The sequence below is a fragment of the Chiloscyllium plagiosum genome, unplaced genomic scaffold (genome assembly GCF_037043375.1).
Source record: "Chiloscyllium plagiosum isolate Xiang-an unplaced genomic scaffold, Cpla_swu_hap1 HiC_scaffold_50, whole genome shotgun sequence".
Taxonomy (NCBI): Eukaryota; Metazoa; Chordata; class Chondrichthyes; order Orectolobiformes; family Hemiscylliidae; genus Chiloscyllium; species Chiloscyllium plagiosum.
In genome coordinates, this window is record NW_028270188.1 from 53218596 (window position 1) to 53243630 (window position 25035).

The window sequence follows — 25035 nt, forward strand, 5'->3', positions numbered from 1 at the left end:
ACAGGCTCGATAACCACTAGTCAGTGATTCTAGAACTGGGGGGTGGGGGGGGGGGGGCAAGAGTTGAAAATTAAGGGCAGACCGTTCAGGAAAGAGGTTAGGAAGCGCTTCGGCACATAAGGCTGGTAGAGGTTTGGAACTCTCCTCCATTAACTGCAGCGAATGCTGGATTCAGTTGTCAGTTTTTAAATCAGAGATGGATGGCACCTTTGCTTAACAAAAACCTAAAGGAACCGAAAACAATAAGTGCTGGAGATCACAGCGGGCCAGGTAGCACCTGTGGAGAGAAATTAAGCGAACGTTTCAAGTCTAGACAAAGTGGTGGGGGCTGGTACAATTGCAACATTGAAAAGGCATCTGGATGGGGACATGACTAGGAAGGGTTTGGAGGGATATGGGCCGGGTGCTGGCAGGTGGGACCAGATTGGGTTGGGATATCTGGTCAGCATGGACGGGTTGGACCGAAGGGTCTGTTTCCGTGCTGTACGTCTCTATGACTCATCTTCAAAGTTCTGATGAAAAGGCATCTAAACTTGAAACATTAATTTGCTCTCTCTCTCTCCACGGATGCTGCCTGACAGGCTGAGATCTCCCACGTTTGCTGTTTACAGCACAGACCCCACCACCTACAGTCATTTGCTCCTAAAAACTCTCAGGGGTATGGGCCAAAGGCAAGTTGATGGAGTCCGGCCACAGATCAGCGGTGACCTCATGGAATATTAGAACATATTCAATGGGGTCATAGAGATGTACAGCACGGAAATAGACCCTTCGGTCCAACCCGTCCATGCCGGACCAGATATCACAACCCAATCTAGTCCCACCTGCCAGCACCCGGCCCATATCCCTCCAAACCCTTCCTAGTCATGTCCCCATCCAGATGCCTCTGAAATGTTGCAATTGTACCAGCCTCCGCCACTTCCTCTGGCAATGCATAGGTGAGATTTGGCAGGCTTTGTTCCACTATGTTGGTGATCAATGTTCACACCCTTAATAGTGGTGTGGAATTCACAATCCTGCACACAGGTGAACAGAAGCAGCAACAAAATAATCCGACTGTATTGGTAACTCAATATCTCCCTCTCACTCACCTCCAGAACTTTAACCATCCGCAACTTGTCGTCTTGCGTCCGTCTCTTGGCCTCCACGTCCTGCTCCAGGTTCTGCAGCCGCTGGCTCAGCAGATCCTTGTCCAGCAGCGCGTTCTCCTTCTCCGCGTTGCTCTGCTGCAGATCCTGCTTCAGCCGCCCAGCCTGGAATGGGAACGGCTGCTTATAAACACCTGAAGTCACTGCTCACAGAAACCCTGAGAAAGGAGACGCTGTCTCCAGAGCTGATCATGGTCTTTCGGACGAGGGTAGGCACTGTCACCCTAACCTCTGACTCCGGCTGACACATACAGACGACCATTCTGATTAGGGATCCAAAGATCCTCCACGCTCCTCGGACTGGCCCCTGCTATACCCCATGCCTGTGCAACTGCTCAATCATTTCCCACTCCCCCTGCATGTACAAACTCAATGAATACTCCGTCACCCTGTGAACTCTAACTCCGGCACCATTTCTGCACACGCACCCAGACTGCCGAAAAGGCTCACGGAAGCTCATTTTCCAGCCCGATTTAGAACCAGAAAGCCTGGGGATAGTGCTGACCCTGACCGTGGTCTTTAGGACTAGGGCAGGCACTGTCACATTAACCTCCAACCCCAGCTGAGGCATACAGATGCCGTTCCTTCACATTTGTTGGGTCAAAATCCTGCAGCTCTCTCTCCAGCCCCTACGGATGCCCCTATGGCACACAGGTGGCAGCTCACCCCCACCTCAAGGGGCACCTGTCGATAGACAATAAATGCCAGCCTCACCACTGACATCCACACTCAAGTGGATTTATTTCTGCTTAAAAGGTGGATAACTAGAGCTGAAAAGAACAAGAGATTATCCAACTGAAACCTGCATATTTTCTAAAGGGATGCTTGGAGGCTGTTACCCTTGGATTGGGTGGGGTGGCCTAGAACTGGTCTAGCAGGTCACAATCTCAGGGTGAAAAAAGCTCTGCCCATTTCAGACGAAGGAGAAATTTGTCACTCTGAGGATCTACCCCAAAGAGCTCTGGAGGCTTCGTCATCGAGAGATCAATGAGAGTTTTGGACAAGTTGGGAACAGCGCAGGATATTCGAGCCGGAAAGGTCAGCCAGAGTCTTGGTGACTCGGAGAGAGCACCGGAACCACTGAAACACAACATCAAAGGAGAAACAAAATACCTAGCCAAAACAACCCAGACTCCCGCAGTGATCGGCTAACACACCTTGAACCAGCTGCCTGTGTTACCATCTAGTGGCAGCAACTTGAGTGCGCAACCGACCACAGTCCGAGTTTGTGTGTTACCTTCATGGGTTTAGGAAAGTGCTCAACTCACAAGGGTTATTGCCTCACCTCAAGCTGCTCCGCAATAGCGTGGTTTCGTGGCTCACCTGAACTGCCAATCTCTCTGCACTCCGTGATGCCTTCAATTTATTTTTAAAGAAATTCATTCATGGAACAAGGGTCGACACTGACTGGGTCAGCATTTATTACCCATCGCTATCTACTCAGAGGCAACCGCATTGCTCTGGGTCGGGAGTCACGTGGAGGCTGGCAAACCAGATGGGGTTTTTCATGGTCATCATTAGACTCTTCATTCAAGATTTTTAGTGAATTCAAATTCCACTAATTGTCAAGACAAGATTCAATCCCAGGTCCCCAGAACATCACTCGGGCCTCTGGATAATATCTTCCCATAGAGTGTCGAACCCATCAACCTAAATCACGCTTCTCTAGAATTCGGTCAACACTACCTATCAAAATCCTTCAGTGGCACGGGGGCTCAGTGGTTAGCACGGCTGCCTCACATCACCAGGGACAAGGGTGTGAGTCCACCCTCAGGCGGCTGGCTGTGTGAAATTTACACATTCGGCCCCGCCAGTCTGTTCTACTGTGTTTAGGCTGTTCGGCCCCTCCAGTCTGTTCTACCGTGTTTAGGCCGTTCGGCCCCTCCAGTCTGTTCTACCGTGTTTAGGCTGTTCGGCCCCTCCAGTCTGTTCTACCGTGTTTAGGCCGTTTCGGCCCCTCCAGTCTGTTCTAGCGTGTTTAGGCCGTTCGGCCCCTCCAGTCTGTTCTACCGTGTTTAGGCCGTTTCGGCCGCTCCAGTCTGTTCTACCGTGTTTAGGCCGTTTCGGCCCCTCCAGTCTGTTCTAGCGTGTTTAGGCCGTTCGGCCCCTCCAGTCTGTTCTACCGTGTTTAGGCCGTTCGGCCCCTCCAGTCTGTTCTACCGTGTTTAGGCCGTTTCGGCCCCTCCAGTCTGTTCTACCGTGTTTAGGCCGTTTCGGCCCCTCCAGTCTGTTCTACCGTGTTTAGGCCGTTCGGCCCCTCCAGTCTGTTCTACCGTGTTTAGGCCGTTCGGCCGCTCCAGTCTGTTCTAGCGTGTTTAGGCCGTACGGCCGCTCCAGTCTGTTCTAGCGTGTTTAGGCCGTTCGGCCGCTCCAGTCTGTTCTAGCGTGTTTAGGCCGTTCGGCCGCTCCAGTCTGTTCTAGCGTGTTTAGGCCGTTCGGCCGCTCCAGTCTGTTCTAGCGTGTTTAGGCCGTTCGGCCGCTCCAGTCTGTTCTAGCGTGTTTAGGCCGTTCGGCCGCTCCAGTCTGTTCTAGCGTGTTTAGGCCGTTCGGCCGCTCCAGTCTGTTCTAGCGTGTTTAGGCCGTTCGGCCGCTCCAGTCTGTTCTAGCGTGTTTAGGCCGTTCGGCCGCTCCAGTCTGTTCTAGCGTGTTTAGGCTGTTGGGCCCCTGCAGTATGTAAAATGTGCCTGGGGATGTGCAGGTTAGGGGGGATTGGCCATGCTAAATTGTCCCGTAGTGCCCAGGGATGTGTAGGTTAGGGTGGATTGGCCATGGGAAATTGTACCATAGTGTCCAGGAATGTGCAGGTTAGGGTGGATTGGCCATGCTAAATTGTACCATAGTGTCCAGGAATGTGCAGGTTAGGGTGGATTGGCCATGCTAAATTGTCCCATAGTGCCCAGGGATGTGCAGGTTAGGGTGGATTGGCCATGCTAAATTGTCCCGTAGTGCCCAGGGATGTGTAGGTTAGGGTGGATTGGCCATGCTAAATTGTACCATAGTGTCCAGGAATGTGCAGGTTAGGGTGGATTGGCCATACTAAATTGTCCCATAGTGTCCTGGGATGTGTAGGTTAGGGTGGATTGGCCATGCTAAATTGTCCCATAGTGTCCAGGGATGTGCAGGATAGGGTGGATTGGCCATGCTAAATTGTCCCATAGTGTCCAGGAATGTGCAGGTTAGGATGGATTGGCCATGCTAAATTGTACCATAGTGCCCAGGGATGTACAGGTTAGGGTGGATTGGCCATGCTAAATTGTACCATAGTGCCCAGGGATGTGCAGGTTAGGGTGGATTGGCCGTGCTAAATTGTCCCATAGTGCCCAGGGATGTGCAGGTTAGGGTGGATTGGCCATGCTAAATTGTACCATAGTGCCCAGGGATGTGCAGGTTAGGGTGGATTGGCCGTGCTAAATTGTCCCATAGTGCCCAGGGATGTGCAGGTTAGGGTGGATTGGCCATGCTAAATTGTCCCATAGTGTCCAGGGATGTGCAGGTTAGGGTGGATTGGCCATGCTACATTGTCCTGTAGGGTCCAGGGATGTGCAGGTTAGGGTGTATTGGCCATGCTAAATTGTCCCATAGTGCCCAGGGATGTGCAGGTTAGGGTGGATTGGCCATGCTAAATTGTCCCATAGTGCCCAGGGATGTACAGGTTAGGGTGGATTGGCCATGCTAAATTGTACCATAGTGCCCAGGGATGTACAGGTTAGGGTGGATTGGCCGTGCTAAATTGTCCCATAGTGCCCAGGGATGTGCAGGTTAGGGTGGATTGGCCATGCTAAATTGTACCATAGTGCCCAGGGATGTGCAGGTTAGGGGGGATTGGCCATGCTAAATTGTCCCATAGTGTCCAGGAATGTGCAGGTTAGGGTGGATTGGCCATGCTAAATTGTCCCATAGTGCCCAGGGATGTGCAGGTTAGGGTGGATTGGCCATGCTAAATTGTACCATAGTGCCCAGGGATGTGCAGGTTAGGGCGGATTGGCCATGCTAAATTGTCCCGTAGTGTCCAGGAATGTGCAGGTTAGGGCGGATTGGCCATGCTAAATTGTCCCGTAGTGCCCAGGGATGTGCAGGTTAGGGCGGATTGGCCATGCTAAATTGTCCCGTAGTGCCCAGGGATGTGCAGGTTAGGGTGGATTGGCCATGCTAAATTGTCCTGTAGTGCCCAGGGATGTGCAGGTTAGGGTGGATTGGCCATGCTAAATTGTCCTGTAGTGCCCAGGGATGTGCAGGTTAGGGTGGATTGGCCATGCTAAATTGTCCCATAGTGCCCAGGAATGTGCAGGTTAGGGTGGATTGGCCATGCTAAATTGTACCATAGTGCCCAGGGATGTGCAGGTTAGGGCGGATTGGCCATGCTAAATTGTCCCATAGTGTCCAGGAATGTGCAGGTTAGGGCGGATTGGCCATGCTAAATTGTCCTGTAGTGCCCAGGGATGTGCAGGTTAGGGCGGATTGGCCATGCTAAATTGTCCCGTAGTGCCCAGGGATGTGCAGGTTAGGGTGGATTGGCCATGCTAAATTGTCCCGTAGTGCCCAGGGATGTGCAGGTTAGGGTGGATTGGCCATGCTAAATTGTCCCATAGTGCCCAGGGATGTGCAGGTTAGGGTGGATTGGCCATGCTAAATTGTCACGTAGTGTCCAGGGATGTGCAGGTTAGGGTGGATTGGCCGTGCTAAATTGTCACGTAGTGTCCAGGGATGTGCAGGTTAGGGTGGATTGGTCATGCTAAATTGTCACGTAGTGTCCAGGGATGTGCAGGTTAGGGTGGATTGGTCATGCTAAATTGTCCCATAGTGCCTAGGGATGTGCAGGTTAGGGTGGATTGGCCATGCTAAATTGTCCCATAGTGCCCAGGGATGTGCAGGTTAGGGTGGATTGGCCATGCTAAATTGTCCCGTAATGCCCAGGGATGTGCAGGTTAGGGTGGATTGGCCATGCTAAATTGTCCCATAGTGCCTAGGGATGTGCAGGTTAGGGTGGGTTGGCCATGGAAAAATGCAGGGTTACAAGGAAAGAGTGGGAATAGTAGGTCTAGGTGGGGTGGGGTGGACTCGATGGGCCGAATAGCCTGCCTCCATACTGTAGGGATTCTATAACGGCCTGACATGCTCAACCTTCACGCCTAAGACAAGCTCCTTAAATCCATAACGACTCAAGTGAACACTCTCTGAACCTCTTCTAATGCAAGTACATCCCTCCTAAATATGCATGCCGTCTTCCAGGTGTGGTCTCACCAACGCCCCGTCCCTACTTCGATAATGCACCCCCACCCCCACAATCCTTTGCAGTAAAGGCCAACATTCCATCCGCCTTCTTCATTACCTGCCGCAGCTGCAGGTTAACTTTGGGTGATTCGTGTACAAACGCACTCAGATCCCTCCGTGCCACAGCATTCTCTAACCCCTCTTCGTCTAAATAACAACTGGCCTTTCCCAGATTATACCCAGTCTACCAAATGTTTTGCCCACTGTCTTAACCTATCTATAACAGGAGGAGAGACATGTTATCTCACACTCATCAGGACACAATGCAAGAATGCAAAGTTCCAAACGAGCGCAACAATTTACATTGCAGGAGAAATGAGCTGACTGGTTGAGGCACTGCCATGCAGAAGTTAACAGCGAGCTGCCCTGGGAACAAGGAAAGGTGGAAAAGATGGAGGAACAAAAGAAAAAGTGGAAATGCCTGAGACAAATGAAGGTCCCAAACTGCTCGGAGCTTGAGTACCTTCGTGACATGTGGGAGGAAAATGTTTCAAGGAAACAGGAACTTGCGTTGGAGACTCTGAAGCACAATGAGGGGTTGCAACACGTACCAAGCTGATCCCACCTTCCCTCTCTCCTCTGGTACCATATTTGTACAGGGCGTTACAAACATGGAGTTCCACTGGGCTGGTCCATGCTTCTCCTTGGATCTCTTGGACATTAACCCCTGCATCCCAAGACCTCCAATCCAGACTTATAAATAACCCGGGTTTGCTCGAGGGGGCTGGCCCTGAAATAATCTTGGTTTCTGCCGTAGCTCACAACACCAGACTGCAATTCAGCCATGTTAAGGAACATATTGGCACGGATCAATGAAGAACGCAAGGGAAGCTGAGTACCTCATCTTGTAACCTCTTGATGGTCACGTTTGCTTTTTCCAGCTCCAGAGCCCTCTCCTTCGCTTGCCTCTGGTGTTCCGTTAACTCGCGACGTGACTTATCCCGGTACTCGTCCAATTGGGACTGCAGCACCACCACAGAGTTTCCTGACTGCTTAGAGACCTCATCCACCTGCAATGGGTGAGAGAGAGAGAGAGTGAGAGAGAGGGTGCGCGAGAGAAAGCGAGAGAGAAAGTGCGAGAGTGAGAGAGCGAGAGAGAAAGTGCGAGAGCGAGAGAGAAAGTGCGAGAGCGAGAGAGCAAGAGAGAAAGTGTGAGAGCGAGAGGGCGAGAGAAAGTGCGAGAGCGAGAGGGCGAGAGAAAGTGCGAGAGCGAGAGCGCGAGAGAGCGCGAGTGAGCGAGAGACTGCGCGAGACAGCGCGAGAGAGCGAGCGAGCGAGAGAGAACGAGAGCGCGCGAGCGAGAGCGCGAGAGCGAGAGCGCGAGCGAACGAGAGCGCGCGAGCGAGAGCGCGAGCGAGAGAGAACGAGAGCGCGCGAGAGAGAGCGCGCGAGAGAGAGAGAGCGCGCGAGCGAGAGAGAGCGCGCGAGAGAGAGAGAGCGCGAGAGAGAGAGAGAGCGCGAGCGAGAGAGAGCGCGAGCGCGCGAGAGAGAGAGAGCGCGCGAGAGAGAGAGAGCGCGCGAGAGAGAGAGAGCGCGCGAGAGAGAGAGAGAGCGCGCGCGAGAGAGAGAGAGCGCGAGAGAGAGAGAGCGCGCGAGAGAGAGCGCGCGAGAGCGAGAGAGCGCGCGAGAGAGAGAGCGCGAGAGAGAGCGCGCGCGAGAGAGCGCGCGCGAGAGAGCGCGCGCGAGAGAGCGCGCGCGAGAGAGAGCGCGAGAGAGAGCGCGAGAGAGAGCGCGAGAGAGAGAGCGCGAGAGAGAGAGCGCGAGAGAGAGAGCGCGAGAGAGAGAGCGCGAGAGAGAGAGCGCGAGAGAGAGAGCGCGAGAGAGAGAGCGCGAGAGAGAGCGCGAGAGAGAGCGCGAGAGAGAGCGCGAGAGAGAGCGCGAGAGAGAGCGCGAGAGAGAGCGCGAGAGAGCGCGAGAGCGCGAGAGCGCGAGAGCGAGAGAGCGCGAGAGCGCGAGAGCGAGAGAGCGAGAGAGCGAGAGAGCGAGAGAGCGCGAGAGCGCGAGAGCGCGAGAGCGAGAGAGAGCGCGAGCGAGAGAGAGCGCGAGCGAGAGAGAGCGCGAGCGAGAGAGAGCGCGAGCGAGAGAGAGCGCGGCGACAGCGAGCGAGGGGGCGCGGCGACAGCGAGCGAGGGGGCGCGGCGACAGCGAGCGAGGGGGCGCGGCGACAGCGAGCGAGGGGGCGCGGCGACAGCGAGCGAGGGGGCGCGGCGACAGCGAGCGAGGGGGCGCGGCGACAGCGAGCGAGGGGGCGCGGCGACAGCGAGCGAGGGGGCGCGGCGACAGCGAGCGAGGGGGCGCGGCGACAGCGAGCGAGGGGGCGCGGCGACAGCGAGCGAGGGGGCGCGGCGACAGCGAGCGAGGGGGCGCGGCGACAGCGAGCGACAGCGAGAGAGAGCGCGAGCGAGCGCGAGCGAGCGCGAGCGAGCGAGAGCGAGCGAGAGAGAGCGAGAGAGAGCGCGAGCGAGCGCGAGCGAGCGCGAGCGAGCGAGAGAGAGCGAGAGAGAGCGAGAGAGAGCGAGAGAGAGCGCGCGCGTGGCGACAGCGAGAGAGAGAGCGCGCGTGTCGACAGCGAGAGAGAGAGCGCGCGTGGCGACAGCGAGAGAGAGAGCGCGCGTGGCGACAGCGAGAGAGAGAGCGCGCGTGGCGACAGCGAGAGAGAGAGCGCGCGTGGCGACAGCGAGAGAGAGCGAGCGCGCGTGTCGACAGCGAGAGAGAGCGAGCGTGGTGACAGCGAGAGAGAGTGCACGTGGCGACAGCGAGAGAGAGTGCACGTGGCGACAGCGAGAGAGAGCGCGCACGTGGCGACAGCGAGAGAGAGCGCGCACGTGGCGACAGCGAGAGAGAGCGCGCACGTGGCGACAGCGAGAGTGCGCGAGGCGCGTGGCGACAGCGAGAGTGCGCGAGGCGCGTGGCGACAGCGAGAGAGCGCGAGCGCGCGCGTGGCGACAGCGAGAGAGCGAGAGAGAGCGCGCGCGTGGCGACAGCGAGTGAGCGAGAGAGAGCGCGCGCGTGGCGACAGCGAGTGAGCGAGCGAGAGCGCGCGCGTGGCGACAGCGAGCGAGTGTGCGCGGCGACAGCGAGAGCGCGCGCGCGGCGACAGCGAGAGCGCGCGCGTGGCGACAGCGAGAGAGAGAGCGCGCGTGGCGACAGCGAGAGAGAGAGCGCGCGTGGCGACAGCGAGAGAGAGAGCGCGCGTGGCGACAGCGAGAGAGAGAGAGCGCGCGTGGCGACAGCGAGAGAGAGAGAGCGCGCGCGGCGACAGCGAGAGAGAGAGAGCGCGCGCGGAGACAGCGAGAGAGAGAGAGCGCGCGTGGCGACAGCGAGAGAGAGAGAGAGCGCGCGTGGCGACAGCGAGAGAGAGAGAGCGCGCGTGGCGACAGCGAGAGAGAGAGAGCGCGCGTGGCGACAGCGAGAGAGAGAGAGCGCGCGTGGCGACAGCGAGAGAGAGCGAGCGTGGCGACAGCGAGAGAGAGCGCGCACGTGGCGACAGCGAGAGAGAGCGCGCACGTGGCGACAGCGAGAGAGAGCGCGCGTGGCGACAGCGAAAGAGAGCGCGCGTGGCGACAGCGAAAGAGAGCGCGCGTGGCGACAGCGAAAGAGAGCGCGCGTGGCGACAGCGAGTGCGCGAGGCGCGTGGCGACAGCGAGAGTGCGCGAGGCGCGTGGCGACAGCGAGAGAGCGCGAGCGCGCGAGGCGACAGCGAGAGAGCGTGAGCGCGCGTGGCGACAGCGAGAGAGCGCGAGCGCGCGCGGCGACAGCGAGTGAGCGCGAGCGTGCGTGGCGACAGCGAGAGAGCGCGAGCGTGCGTGGCGACAGCGAGAGAGCGCGCACGTGGCGACAGCGAGAGAGAGCGCGCACGTGGCGACAGCGAGAGAGAGCGCGCGTGGCGACAGCGAAAGAGAGCGCGCGTGGCGACAGCGAAAGAGAGCGCGCGTGGCGACAGCGAAAGAGAGCGCGCGTGGCGACAGCGAGTGCGCGAGGCGCGTGGCGACAGCGAGAGTGCGCGAGGCGCGTGGCGACAGCGAGAGAGCGCGAGCGCGCGAGGCGACAGCGAGAGAGCGTGAGCGCGCGTGGCGACAGCGAGAGAGCGCGAGCGCGCGCGGCGACAGCGAGTGAGCGCGAGCGTGCGTGGCGACAGCGAGAGAGCGCGAGCGTGCGTGGCGACAGCGAGAGAGCGCGAGCGCGCGTGGCGACAGCGAGAGAGCGCGAGCGCGCGTGGCGACAGCGAGAGAGCGCGAGCGCGCGTGGCGACAGCGAGAGAGCGCGAGCGCGCGTGGCGACAGCGAGAGAGAGCGAGCGGCAAAAGCGAGACAGCACACGACAGCGAGAGAGAGCGTGACAGCGAGAAAACGAGAGAGAACAAGGGAGCGCGAGAGCCAGCGAGAGAATGAGCAAGAGAAATCAAACTACGTGCAAGTTACTGCTGTTGGAGAATGAGGTCTGGTCAGTTTGTTTCCTATTTGTTCCCCAGACAACAGGGTCCCTTCAGACCAGGACCAGCAACCTGGGAGGCTGAGAGCTCAAAGCCCCACCGTGTGACAGGGCGGATCTGTGACACTAGCATCAGGAAGGATTGCACAGAACTGACAGCACATAATGCAGGCTCAGTAACAGCAGAGTGTACCACCCACAGGATACACAGCAGATAATCATCAAGGCTCCTCAGACAGCGCCTGCCAAACCCGTGGGCTCTGCCACCCAGAAGGACGAGGGCAGCAGATACACGAGGACACCATGTCCTGCAAGCTCCTCTCTGAGCCACACATCACCATGACTTGGAAACATATCGGCTGTTCCTTCACTGTCATTGGGTCCAAGTCCCTCCCCAACAGCACTGCGGGTGTATGGGCTGCAGTGGCTCAAGGTGGTGGCTCCCTGCCTCCTTCTTGAGGGGCAGGTCGGGATGGGGCAATAACTGCTGACTCAGTCAGTCAGTGGCAGGCACATCCCATGGATGAATGAATAAGTATAGGTGAGGTGCCGGATGACTGGAGGTTGGCAAACGTGGTGCCACTGTTTAAGAAGTGTGGCAAGGACAAGCCAGGGAACTATAGACCAGTGAGCCTGACCTCAGTGGTGGGCAAGTTGTTGAAGGGAATCCTGAGGGGCAGGATGTACATGTATTTGGAAAGGCAAGGACTGATTCGGGATAGTCAACATGGCTTTGTGTGTGGGAAATCACGTCGCACAAACTTGATCGAGTTTTTTGAAGAAGTAAGAAAGAGGATTGATGAGGGCAGAGCAATAGACGTGATCTATATGGACTTCAGTAAGGCGTTCAACAAGGTTCCCCATGGGAGACTGGTTAGCAAGGTTAGAATCATGGAATAAAGGGAGAACGAGCCATGTGGATACAGAACTGGCTCAAAGGTAGAAGACAGAGGATGGTGGTGGTGGAGGGTTGTTTTTCAGACTGGAGGCCTGTGACCAGTGGAGTGCCACAAGGATCGGTGCTGGGTGCACTACTTTTCATCATTTATATAAATGATTTGGATGTGAGCATAAGAGGTACAGTTAGTAAGTTTGCGAGAGCGAGAGAGAGCGAGAGTAAGTAAAATTGGAGGTATAGTGGACAGCGAAGAGGGTTACCTCCGATTACAACAGGATCTGGACCAGATGGGCCAATGGGCTGAGAAGTGGCAGATGGAGTTTAATTCAGATAAATGCGAGGTGCTGCATTTTGGGAAAGCAAATCTTAGCAGGACTTATACACTTAATGGTAAGGTCCTAGGGAGTGTTGCTGAACAAAGAGACCTTGGAGTGCAGGTTCATAGCTCCTTGAAAGTAGAGTCGCAGGTAGATAGGATAGTGAAGAAAGCATTTGGTATGCTTTCCTTTATTGGTCAGAGTATTGAGTACAGGAGTTGGGAGGTCATGTTGCGGCTGTACAGGGCATTGGTTAGGCCACTGTTGGAATATTGCGAGGAATTCTGGTCTCCTTCCTATCGGAAAGGTTTTGTGAAACTTGAAAGGGTTCAGAAAAGATTTACAAGGATGTTGCCTGGGTTGGAGGATCTGAGCTACAGGGAGAGGCTGAACAGGCTGGGACTGTTTTCCCTGGAGTGTCGGAGGCTGAGGGGTGACCTTCTAGAGGTTTACAAAATTATGAGGGACATGGATAGGGTAAATAGGCAAAGTCTTTTCCCTGGGATGGGGAGTCCAGAACTAGAGGGCATAGGTTTAGGGTGAGAGGGGAAAGATATAAAAGAGACCTATGGGGCAACTTTTTCCACGCAGAGGGTGGTACGTGTAGGGAATGAGCTGCCAGAGGAAATGGTGGAGGCTATACAATTGCAACATTTAAGAGGCATCTGGATGGCTATATGAATAGGAAGGGTTTGGAGGGATATGGGCCGGGTGCTGGCAGGTGGGACTAGATTGAGTTGGGATATCTGGTCGGCATGGACGGGTTGGACCGAAGGGTCTGTTTCCGTGCTGTACATCTCTATGACGCCAAGTAAAATAATTAACATACTGGATCGCGGCTGAAATTACCTTATGGACTGGTCGGGGTGGGGGTAAAAGAGGCGATAGTGCAGTTAAAAAGGAATCTAAACCTTTTTTTTCCCCTCTCCTCACTGTCTCCACTCTTGTATCTCTCAGTTTAACTGACTCCATCAAAGAATTCAGGCATCAGGAGAGCAACAGTCTCCTTGTTTGCTGCATTGGGCGTTAACTTTAGGCTGTGTTTATAGTGATAAGAAGGGTCTGGTCACAACGTGAAGGACCAGAAGAAATAAAAAGGGAACCCTGCGAACGGATGGTTCGACAGGCATCGCTCCCACTGAAGTCAGCCCAAGGGCTGGCTCGTTCATTTGTCCAGGAGGGGACAGCAAGCCAGTGTTTGTTGGCCGACCCCCAGCTGCCCTGAGTTCAGTGACGACTTGCTGTGGAGCCGTGTTGGGAGGATTAGTTACGAGTCAATCGCATCGCTGTGGGTGTGGAGCATGTGTAATGCCAGACCGGGTAAAGGCAGCAGATTTCTCAATCAATGTCCTTTAGCTCAGTCCTTTGATTATGGGAGTTGGGACATCATATTGAGGACATCGGTGAGGCCTCACTGGCTCACTGTGTCCATTTCGGATTGCCCTCTTAATGGAAGGATATTATGCATTTGGAGAGGGTTCAGAGTGACTTGTCAGGATGTTGCTGGTTATGGAGGGTTTGACTTATAAAGGAGGGCTGGATAGGCTGGGATCTTTTTTTTCCAGTGGAGTGTGGGAGGTTATAGCGGTTTATGAAATCATGAAGCACATAGACGGGGTTAATGGTAGTCGTCTTTTCCCTAGGATGGGAGATTTCAAGAATAGAGGGCATTTTTTTTTTTTTAGAAGTGAGGGGAGAAAGATGTAAAAAAAAAAAAGTACATGGGGCAGATTTCTTTTTTCAAACAGACTGATTAGCGTGTGGAATGAACTTCCAGAGGAAGTGCTGGATGTGGGTACAGTTACAGTGTTTAAAAGACATTTGGATAAGTTCATGAATAAGAAATGTTCAGAGGGATATGGGCCAGGAGCAGGCAGATGGGACAAGTTTAGTTTGGGATTCCGGTTGGCTCAGACTGGTTGGACCAAAAGGGTCTGTTTCCGTGCTGTTTGACTCTTAAGTGAACCAGGTGGATGTGTACACACACAAGGTTCGGTGAACTGATCACATGATGCAGTGGTGATGACATGACTGGCCAATTTGGGCGGGAAACAGCTCACTCTAACCTTGCTGTCTGTGGAGTCAATATTCTCCTAAATAAAGCTCCCGCTGTTTAATGATTTGGCCTCCTGATCCCTCTCGGGGACTTGACACAGACGTGTCATTTTTCTTGTAACAATCACCATCACTTTCAGACCTTATTAACTGAATTCCAATTCCAGCAGCTGCAGAGGGTGGGGTTGAACTTCCACATTAGCCTTGGCCTTTGGATGACTAAACCAGAGGCGCTGGTGCACTCTGCCACCCTCCCACCTGGTGACAGGAAAGCAACAGCTCTTGCTGAGCCTCTCCATCAGCACAACTTGTTGCACACTAGGTTCATCACGACCCAGCTCCGGCTTCTCACCTCTTTCTGCAGCTTCTCAATCGTCTTATCGAGCAACCTCTTCTGCTCCTCCAGCTCGTTCTTCACTTTCCTCAGCTGATCCTTTTGCCTCGTCTCATCCTGGAAACGCTTGGTTAACTCCTGGTGGTCTTGGGTCAGCCTGTTCAGATTCCTCTGTTTAGTGCGAGGTGGAGGGAGTGGTGGGGAATGCAAATAACCAAGGGGGGTCACAAACACTGACATGGAAATGCTCCAGTCCTCAATAGACACGTGCGTGTGTACACACACACACAGACACACACACACACAGACACACACACACAGACACACACACACAGACACACACACAGACACACACACAGACACACACACAGACACACACACAGTTGGTTTACCAAACCAGCTTCACAGCGATCCCAGATTTAATCAAACAATACAACAGTGCAGGCATCTTTGTTAAAAAGTCCTGATGGCAAAAAGAAAACCCAGCATGGTGGCTCAGGGGTTAGCACTGCTGCCTCACGGTGCCAGGGATCCAGACTGGATTCCCGTCTCGGGTGATTGTCTGTGTGGAGTTTGCACATTCTCCCAGTTCTGCGTGGGTTTCCTCCCACAGTACAGGTTGGGTGGATTGGCCATGTTAAATTTCTCTGTGGTGCCCATTAGGTATATGCAGGCTAGAAGGGTTAGCCATGGGAAACACAGGGTTAGAGGGATAGGGATAGGGTCAATGTGGCCTCAAATGGTCTGCTTCCGCACTGTAGGGATTCTATGAATCTAATAGATCACCCACATCAAAGCAGACAATGTAGCACCAGTAATCATATCACTTTCCATGGCGCAACCATCGAAGTTGATCAATGACATCGCACCAACACCTCACTGAAACATACAGAAGTCTTAGGGGACTTGACACAGGGCATGGGGGAAAAGGTTGCTTCCTCTTGTGGGACGAGTCTCAGAACAGACAGTGACATCTCAGAATAAAGGCTCACCCATTAAGACAGAGATGAGGAGGAATTTCTCCTCTAGGGGTTGAGAACTCTTTACCACAGTGGGCTGTCAAGGCTAGAACGTTTATTCAAGTCTGAGACAGACAGGTTTTCAAGCAGTAAGCTTAGGGGGAAGGCGGCAGGAAATTGGTGTTGTGGGTTACCAGGTCAGACATGATCTCACTGAATGGCGAACACACTCGATTCGATGGGCTGAATGGCCTACCTTCTGCCCTTATGTTTTACGGTCTTAAGGTCTACACTCAAAACCGTCACGAGAGTCTCACCAATGCAACAAGTCTGCATGGCCCAATGCAGGACAGAGGGCTGCGTCATTGGGTTACACCAGCTGGGTGGGTGGGAATGGACAGAGGAAACCTCAGCAGAGGCCCTGCTCTCCCTCTAAGAATCTGAAAGCTGTGCCAAACTGTTCAGCTCCCGTTTCTTCAGCAGCTGCAGTGCCCCAGACCTCGGAGGTCAGCACAGCAGCTGGTGATATTACAGGGGATTTAGGGCGGACTGTCTGAACAGTGGCCAAATGAGGGGCAGAAAGTTAAGAACTTGCGCTGCCACAAAGCACTGAACCCACAGTTGAGGAAAAATCTTCCTTGTGGGAAGCAGCGGGACTTTGACTGGGAACATCACAGTGTGCTGTACCTGCGTTTCTTCCAGGCGGTTTTCCAACATCCTCTTGTTTATGGCCATCTCCTGTTCCTTCTCCGTCACTTCTCCCAAAGACAGTTCCATTTGTTTCCGCTCTGCCTAGAACAGATGGGGGGAGAGCCACATTGCATTTGAATATGCAGAAGCAAAAAAGGAGGTGGCCATTCAGCCCATCGAGCCTGCTGACATCACACAATTAGAACGTGGCTGATCTGGATCTTAACGCTATCCAACCGTCATGCCCCTGTCGCTCTTACCCCCAACAACCCTGGGGCAGCACAGTGGCTCAGTGGTTTGCACTGCTGCCTCACAGCGCCAGGGACCCGGGTTCGATTCCAGCCTCGGGTACGACTGTCTGCGTGGAGTTTGCACATTCTCCACGCGTCTGCGTGGGTTTCCTCTGGTTTACTCCCACAGTCCAAAGATGTGCAGGTCAGGGTGGATTGGCCATGCTAAGTTGTCCCATAGCGTTAGCTGCATTAGTTAGAGGGAATGGGTCTGGGTGGGTGACTCTGCTGAGGGTTGGTGTGGACTAGTTGGACCGAAGGGCCTGTTTCCACACTGTAGGGAATCTAATCTAAAAAGAAAAACACAGTTGATCAGCTGTTTTACAATATTTCTGGAAAGCTTTGTGAAAGAATCAATACGAATTAATTAAACCGGGGAGAAACAGAAATTCCACTCGGGTGGAAGAACATCAATGCAGTTGGAAAAGGGAATAAATATTTTTTTCACGTGAAGGCCACGGTTAAATCTGTCTGGGACTGCTGATCAATATCCTGTTGTGGAACGACCTCTAACTGGCCCAACGGTACACAGGCTGACAGCTCTGCCTGTAAATCAGAAACTACAGAGTCATGTTCCACACCAGGACTTAACAATCATGGAAGGTGTCTCTCTGACATGGCTAAATGGATCACTATTGATCTGGAAATCCCTCTGACACACCTAAGGCAGGTGGCAGGAGCAGAAGAGCACACGTGGACAACCACACTTGATGCAGAATGGTGCCCCTCCAGCTAGAATTTCCTGCTTCAGGACGGCCATTAGTTCTCAGTTGGCAAATAGAATTAAGCATGCACTCTGTCCTTACTGCTTACGCCTCCTACTGGTGGATGGACTAAGGACAAGTAGTCAGATTTAAGCTAAGTGGCAAAAAAAGTAAGGGCAGGGGGCAAACGGGTTTGAGTCTGAAATATACTGCGTGGGGGAGGTGCGAATCACTGGAGTCGAGAGAGAAGGTGGCGGTGGTGCAGAGCACTGGGGAACTGCACAGACGAGGGGCCGACCCACCTCCTTCCTCGCTGTGACTGCCCTGTAATTCTAGACTTGGGAAACCGTCTGATTACCTCCAGTCGGACCGCCCTGTCCTTCAACCGTGATTCAGAGGCCTTCAGCTCCTCAATCTCGTCCTTGCACTCTCCCATCTGGAAGTCCATTTGCGATACCTTCCTCTTCAGGTCCTCGTTGTCCTGCCTCAACTGTTTGAGAGAGGAGTCCGCTGCCTTCTTGGCTTGCTCGGTGGCTCCTTTCTCATTTTCCAGGTTTAATTTATCCTGAGGTTTGGTGGGAGGAGGGGAAGGAAAGAAAAGTTAATTTTCTGGAGAGCATCGGGAACGTGGATAGCTAGTGGTAGGCCGCTTTGCTCTGCCATTGGATTCCCACTGCTCTTATAGAGTCTAAGTCACACGGCATAGAAACAGGCCCTTCGGCCCATCACGTCTACACCGATCAGAAACACCATACTCTTCTCCAGCAATATCTTTTGCCATTTAATCACTAGAAAAATAAAGGATTGTACGCCATTTAATTTAAAGAGTGATTTTCTGCAGTTTAAGAAAACAATACGTGAAAGTCAGATTTATACTTACCTTTTACGCTACCTGTGGGAGAATTTAGCCCAATTAATCAGAGATCACAAACACACAGGTCGGACTGAGAACCGACAAGGATTTATTTAACAAACAGCGATATTGCAGAAGAGACTTGACCTCCACTGAATCAGTCACTGACAGGCTGCTCAGAAGGAACCACAGCTTCTTCCCTGAAGACAGAATACAGTGGAGTTTTCTACCCTTACAACAATGAAGGGTGAGCTATCAGGCAACGGTGTGAGTTGCACAATAAAGAGAAATAAAGTTCATTCATTGAAGAGATTCAAGTCTCTGATAATGATGTGGAGATGCCGCTGTTAGACTGGGGTGTACAAAGTTAAAAATCACACAACAGGTTTACTTGGAAGCACTAGATTTCGGAGCGCTGATCCTTCATTGGGTGGTTGCAGAGAATAAGATTGGAAGACGCAGAATTTATAGCAAAAGATTACAGTGTGATGCAACTGGAAATTATATATCGAAAAAGACCTGGACTGTTTGTTAAGTCTCTCATTTTTTAGAATAACAATGTTGGCTTCAGTTCTTTCACATGTAAGTCACAGAACTTTTTAAAAAAGTTACATTCTGAAGTGAACATTAACAGTTGGAGTCATGTTGGCCCAGATAATGTATTGAAGGTGTTAGCTTCCCTGTGTGAGGCGGTCTGTGTCACAATGGTCAGACTGATTCCAATCTAAAAAAAAAACGGATTTACAGAATCTTACATGGATTCATGCAGTTTTTGAGCAAAGTAATATGTAATTCTGCAGAATTCTTGGGCGACTGTCTGTGTGGAGTTTGCGCATTCTCCCAGTGTCCGGATGCTTTGGTTTCCTCCCACAGTCCAAAGATGTGCAGGCTATGGGGATTGGCCATGCTAAATTACCCAGACTATTAGGTGCATTAGTCAGAGGCAAATGGGTCTGGGTGGGTTATTCTTCGGAGGGTCGGTGTGGACTTGTTGGGCCGAAGGGCCGTAGGGCATCTAATCTTATTCTCCATAACCACCTGATGAAGGAGCAGCACTCTTGTTGGGCCGTAGGGCATCTAATCTTATTCTCCATAACCACCTGACGAAGGAGCAGCACTCCGAAAGCTTGTGCTTTCAAATAAACCTGTTGTGTGATTTTTAACCAAGTCTCTGGTGTCTGACAATGCGTTTCTTAATTGAGTCAGGAGATTCCGATTCTTGTCTGGAGTAGGTGTTAGTGGGTTTCATCCTGTTATCAATGTGGTCGTATTGTTGAGGGGAGAAGCGAGGTACTTTTGGTGCCTCCTTGTCTGGGTACCCTTTCTAAAGGCTTGACTCCTCGTGGGAATAGCTGTACCCTAAGGACATCAGAGGTGCTGGGCTATTGTGGAGTGGGAGGCTCCTTATCAGTTAATCTGAAGAAGTATATTCTCTTGGTCTGGGGCTGGATCAGTCATGTCCTGAGGTACTTGTGATGTCTGGGACAGCTGGTTTGGTCAATTTGAGGCATTGTGGGTAGGCTTAGTGGCTAACTGCTGACATTGTGCGTTGTCTGTTTTGTGGCCATATCATGGGGAGGCCAGAACCTGTATCTTCTCCCACACTAACAAATGTCAATAGCAGTAAAACGGACTAGTTTTTAAAAAATGCTGTCACACAGGTGTGGACTGTACTACCTGACAATGTGGTGAGGCAGATTTAATCAAAGCGTTTGAAAGACAATTTGGCACAAGTTGCATGGGTGCAAATAGGAAAGCAGCCACAAGGTTACTTAGACCTTACAGAGTGACAGAGCAAGCTCTCACGAACTCCTGCTCCTCATTATTGTGTTCTCAGAAATGTCCGATCTCAAGCATCCCCACTATTTGCAGTCAGGATCGCCTGGATTACTGCGCGTGGTTTTGGCCCTCTTACTCAAGGTGGGGGAGTGGCAGACAGATGACGGCGGCTGCATTGGAGGCAGCTCAGAGGATGCTCACTCAATTAATTCCTGAGCTGAAGGGCTCGCCTTATGAAAAGAGACTGAGTACTTGAGGCCTACCCTCTCGAGTTTCGAAAAATGACAGTAGATCTAATTGAGGTATAGGAAACACTAAAGGGTGTTGACAGAGAGAAACAAAAAGAATGTTTCCTCACGTGGAATCAACTAGAATGAGTGGTCAGGTGTTTTAGGATAAAGGGCAGCAGATTTAAAACAGGAGGTGAGAAGACATTACTTCTCTCAAAAAGGGTTGTGTATCTGTAGAATTCGCTGCCCAAGCATGGGGTGAATGGTCGGATATTGAGTAAATTTAGGGAGGAGATAGACAGATTTTTATTTAGTATTGAGTTGAAGGGTTACACAGAGCTGGCAAATAGTCATACAGCTCAGAAACAGACCCTTCCACCCAACCAGTTCAGGCTGACCATAATCCCAAACTAAACTAGTCCCACCTGCCTGCTCCTGGCCCAAATCACTCCAAACATTTCTTATTCATGGACAGAGGAACTTCGATTATCCAAAGGACATGAATGGGGAGTATTTTGTTTGGTTCATCGATGTGGGATAACATAGTTAGCCAAGCACCGGCACCTTGCAATCTTGATCGGATAATCCGAAATTTGGTTAATCAAATGCCGGATCATCGAGGTTCCTCTGTACTTATCCAAATGCCTTTTAAAGATTGTAATGGGGCGGCACGGTGGCTCAGTGGTTAACACTGCTGCCTCGCAGCACCAGGGACCTAGGTTTGATTCCTGCCTCGGGTGATGGTCTGTGCGGAGCTTGCACATTCTCCCCGTGTCTGCGAGGGTTTCCTCTGGGTGCTCTGGTTTCCTCCCACATCCCAAAAAGATGTTCAGGTCAGGGTGAATTGGCCATGCTAAATTGTCCCAGTGTTAGGTGCATTAGTCAGGGGTAAATATAGGGAAATGGGTCTGGGTGGGTTACTCTTCAGAGGGTTCGGCGTGGACTTGTTGTCTGAAGGGCCTGTTTCCACATTGTCGGAAATCTAACCTAATTGTACCCACATCCACCACTTCATCTGGGAGTTTGTTCCACACATGAACCACCCTGTGTTTTTAAAAAAAAAAATGCCCCCATTCCTTTTTAAAATCTTTCTCCTCTGACCTTAAAAGTATTGTCCCTCTTGAATTCCCCCACCGGTGGGAAAAGACATCTATTTATCTTATCTATACCGCTCATAATTTATTAAACCTCCATAATGTCGCCTCTCAATCTCCTATGTCCTGGGGGCATGTGTGAGAGAGGCAGATTGTTGTAAGGAAAGAACATGCCATACTCAGTGGCGGTGACCATGAAATGGTCATTCATTGTTGTAAAAACCCATGTGGTTCACAAACGGCCTTTAAAGGAAAGAAGTCTGCCATACTTTCCCCAGAATGGCCAGCACATGACTCCACATCCTTAGCCATGAAGCTGGCTCTTTAATATCATCTGAAATACCGAGCCAGCCCAATCAACGTGTACCTATAGAGCTATATATGATGAACTAGTTACTCATGGGATGTTACTCATGCCCCCCCCTACACATTAACAGCACAGAGGTGGAACGAGTGAAGAGTGTCAAGTTCCTGGGAGTGGTCATCCACAACAAGCTTTCTGGGACTCTTCATGTGGACGCACTGGTTACAAAGGCCCAACAACGTCTCCTCTTCCCTCAGGCAGCTGAGGAAATTTGGCATGACGGCGAATACCCTCACCAAGTTTTATAGGTGCGTCATCGAGAGCGATCTGTCTGGATGTATCACTGCCTGGTATGGCAGCTGTACCATTCAAGATCGGAGACGGTTACAGAGAGTGGTGAGCTCGGCCCGGACAGTCACAAAGGCCAACCTCCCATCTATAGAATCCATCTCCCAGGCCCCACTGTCAATGAAAGGCCGCCAGCATTCTCAAAGATCCACCCCACCCTGGCAATGTTTTTCCACAACCTCTACCATCGGGGAGAAACTACAGAAGCCTGAACACACGCACCAGCTGGTTTCGAAACAGCTTCTACCCTCCTGTTGTTAGAATACTGAATGGACTCACAAACTCTTCACATTCGCCCGTACCTGTGTTTTTGTTTTGCCGCTGTTTACCTATTATTTACTAATCCATGCGACTTAACTCTGTGATCTGTCTGTGTTGCTCACAAGACAAAGTGTTTCACTGTGTCTCAGTCCACAGGACAATAAATTCAACTCAATTCCAATTCAGTTCAATACCAGTTGAACCATAGCATTTCAAGCTGGTGGCTCTCCAATGGCTTCGCGAGGGACAATTAAGAACGGGCAGCGGGTTGAACCCACCTTTGACATAAGGTCACAGTTCCTCTTTAGCACGTCCACTTCCTTCTGATGGCTCTGCTTGAGTTTATCTAGTGCTTTGCTGTGATTGGCAGCCTCTTCGCTGAGCGTTCCTTTCAGTGCACTCAGTTCCTGCTCCTTGCGTTGCAACAGAGCCTCCTGATGCTCAGCGTTCCTGGCCATCTCTTGCAGTTCCTTCTTGGCCGTAAGCAGCTCCTGAAACAGAGGAAGATCTGGTCACCGTTTATGGCATTGGATGCTGTCAGCATTCTGCATACTTTACAGCTGGTTTAACTATCCAACCATCTCTTCCCTCTGGACTTCTGCTGAACCTATTAAGGATAATTTGTTGTTAACAAATTTGGAGGCAATTTAAACTAGAGGAAAGACCATAGATAAGAAGAAAGAAATCTATTAGGAACGTTTCCTTGCAGAGATAACGGAATTCTCCCCCACAGGGAGCGGTCAGGACAAATAGCAGAGATGCACCGAAGGTGGATAAACACAGACACACATTGGGATAGAAGGACAGTGATAGGGAAAGATGAAGAGGCAGGGTCATGAATTCACTTCCCCAGAGTGTGGGGGAGGCTGGAATATTAAGTAAGTTGAAAGAGATCGACAGATTTTTAATTAGCAATGGGCTGTGAGGAGCAGGCAGGAAAGTGGAGCGGAGGCAGAAAGGAGATCAGCTGTGAATGGCTGGCGAAGCAAACTCGAGGAGCTGAATGACCCACTCCTGCTCCTTATGAAGCTCATGCAGAGCTTGAACACCGCCAAAGGCAGACAGGCCAAATGGCCTTTGACTTTGCTGTAAATGCCCTGTAATCAAAGCTCGTATGTAGGGCAGTGCCCTGCATACCTGGGCTGCATAATTCTTCAACACTGAAATGCTTACTGGGCTTTCTCTGCCCAGTTTGAGGAGAACCTCATCAAGCCCCTCACACCGTTTCTTACTTAGTCATAGAGATGTACAGCATGGAACCAGACCCTTCAGTTCAATTCGGCCATGCGGACCAGGTATCCTAAACTCATCTGGTCCTGTTTGCCAGCATGTGGCTCCGAGCCCAATAAACTCTTGCTAATCAGTAACACATTCACTCTGTCCCAGCTTGGCAGGAGGGGGCTTGGAGGGAAGATTCAAATGAGGAGAAAGTGAGGTCTGCAGATGCTGGAGATCAGAGCTGGAAATGTGTTGCTGGAAAAGCGCAGCAGGTCAGGCAGCATCCAGGGAACAGGAGAATCGACGTTTCGGGCATAAGCCCTTCTTCAGGAATGGGGAAAGTTTGTCCAGCAGGCTAAGATAAAAGGTAGGGGGGGAGGGACTTGGGGGAGGGGCGTCGGAAATGTGATAGGTGGAAAGAGGTCAAGGTGAGGGTGATAGGTCAGACTGGGGTGGGGGCGGAGAGGTCGGGAAGAAGGTTAGGAAGGCGGTGCTGAATTTGATGGGAAGATTCAAATGCTCACTTGACTGAGTTCAAGGCCCACTAGCTTCAGCGTTAAGAGTGATGCCTCCCAGAGCTCCGTGGTCACATTTGGATTAGATACCTGCTGCCAGTGTAAACGCACACAGGAACCTCGATTATCCGAAGGACACGAGCGGGGAGTATTTAGTCCTGTTAATCAAATGCTGGATAACAGTTTAGCCAAGCATTGGGACCTTGCGATCTGGCCGGATAAGCCAATATTCGGATAATTGAATGCCGGGTAATCAAGCTCCCTCGGTATTTGTGAGGATGTCGAAGAACAGGGGTAAATGAATTATATTGATTTCAGCCCATAATAAGATCGTAAGACAAAGGAGCAGAAGTACACCATTTGGCCCATCGAGTCTGCTTCGCTATTCAATGCGAGAGTGGCTGAGCAAATCATTCACAATTCCACTTTCCGGCGGTTTTCCAATAACCCGAGATTCCATCACCGATTGGAAACTCTGTCTACCCCTCAACCTCGAACGCACGATGACTGAGCCTTAACTGCTGACTGTGGTAAAGAATTCCACAAACTCACGACCACCTGAACAAAAGAGATTCCTTGCTCTCAGTCCGAAATGGGTGACCATTTCCTCGGAGCTCTCTGGTCCTAGAGTTTCCCCACAAGTGGGAAACAGCCTCTGCAATCTAAAATAAAAACAGGAAATGCTGCAGAGGTCTGGGTGCACTTGCGGAGAGAGAAACAGAGTGAGCTTTTCAAGTCTGACGTGACTCTTCTTCAGAGCTCTCCACGTCTGCTTTGCAAAGTTCCCCAAGAATCTTGTATGTCTCGATCAGGTCTCCTCCCAATCTTCTAAACTTCACTGGAGTACGGGCCGAACCTAGTTAACCTCCCCATGTAAGGCAGTTCCTCCACGTGAGTGTCCGTACCATCAACTCTGCATCAATCTAAAGTCCTTGCAGCCAATAAGCAATCTCAACTGAAACATAGCTATCAGGTTCTCAACATACTTTTTTAAGCGACTGGATCTCTGTATTGTCCACTGAAGTCCGTTTCACATGGTCCACCTCATCCTGCATCACCGAGTAACGATCGCGCAAATCCCGCAGCTCCTCGTCGAATTCCTCTTTCTCCAGCTTGATCTGCATCAGCCTGGGATTAGGAATAAGTTTGAAAACAAAACAATTGGTTTGGGTATTGAGCATGTCCCCTCAGCCCTTTGGCCTCAGCATCCACCCGATGAGGTGGTTTAAACAGCCAATCCCAGGGGAGCACGGGTGTGGCTCAGTGGACAGCAAGCTGGCCTCTCAGTCACTAGATTCCAGGCTCAAGTCTCACTGCAGAAGCTGGCGCACAGAAA

General features: G+C 52.0%; 1 protein-coding gene across 1 annotated transcript in view; it reads right to left on the reverse strand.

The window, feature by feature from the left end:
• LOC122544704 (cingulin-like) overlaps positions 1 to 25035 on the reverse strand; it is a 104906-nt gene that overhangs the window by 2332 nt on the left and 77539 nt on the right. Inside the window, exons 10-16 of the mRNA XM_087985112.1 lie at positions 24686 to 24827; positions 22245 to 22457; positions 17456 to 17662; positions 16101 to 16205; positions 14473 to 14625; positions 7259 to 7429; positions 1092 to 1253 (exon numbers count right to left, since the gene is read on the reverse strand). Coding sequence (XP_087841238.1) covers positions 1092 to 1253; positions 7259 to 7429; positions 14473 to 14625; positions 16101 to 16205; positions 17456 to 17662; positions 22245 to 22457; positions 24686 to 24827 — 1153 coding nt within the window. The remainder of the gene's footprint in view (positions 1 to 1091; positions 1254 to 7258; positions 7430 to 14472; positions 14626 to 16100; positions 16206 to 17455; positions 17663 to 22244; positions 22458 to 24685; positions 24828 to 25035) is intronic.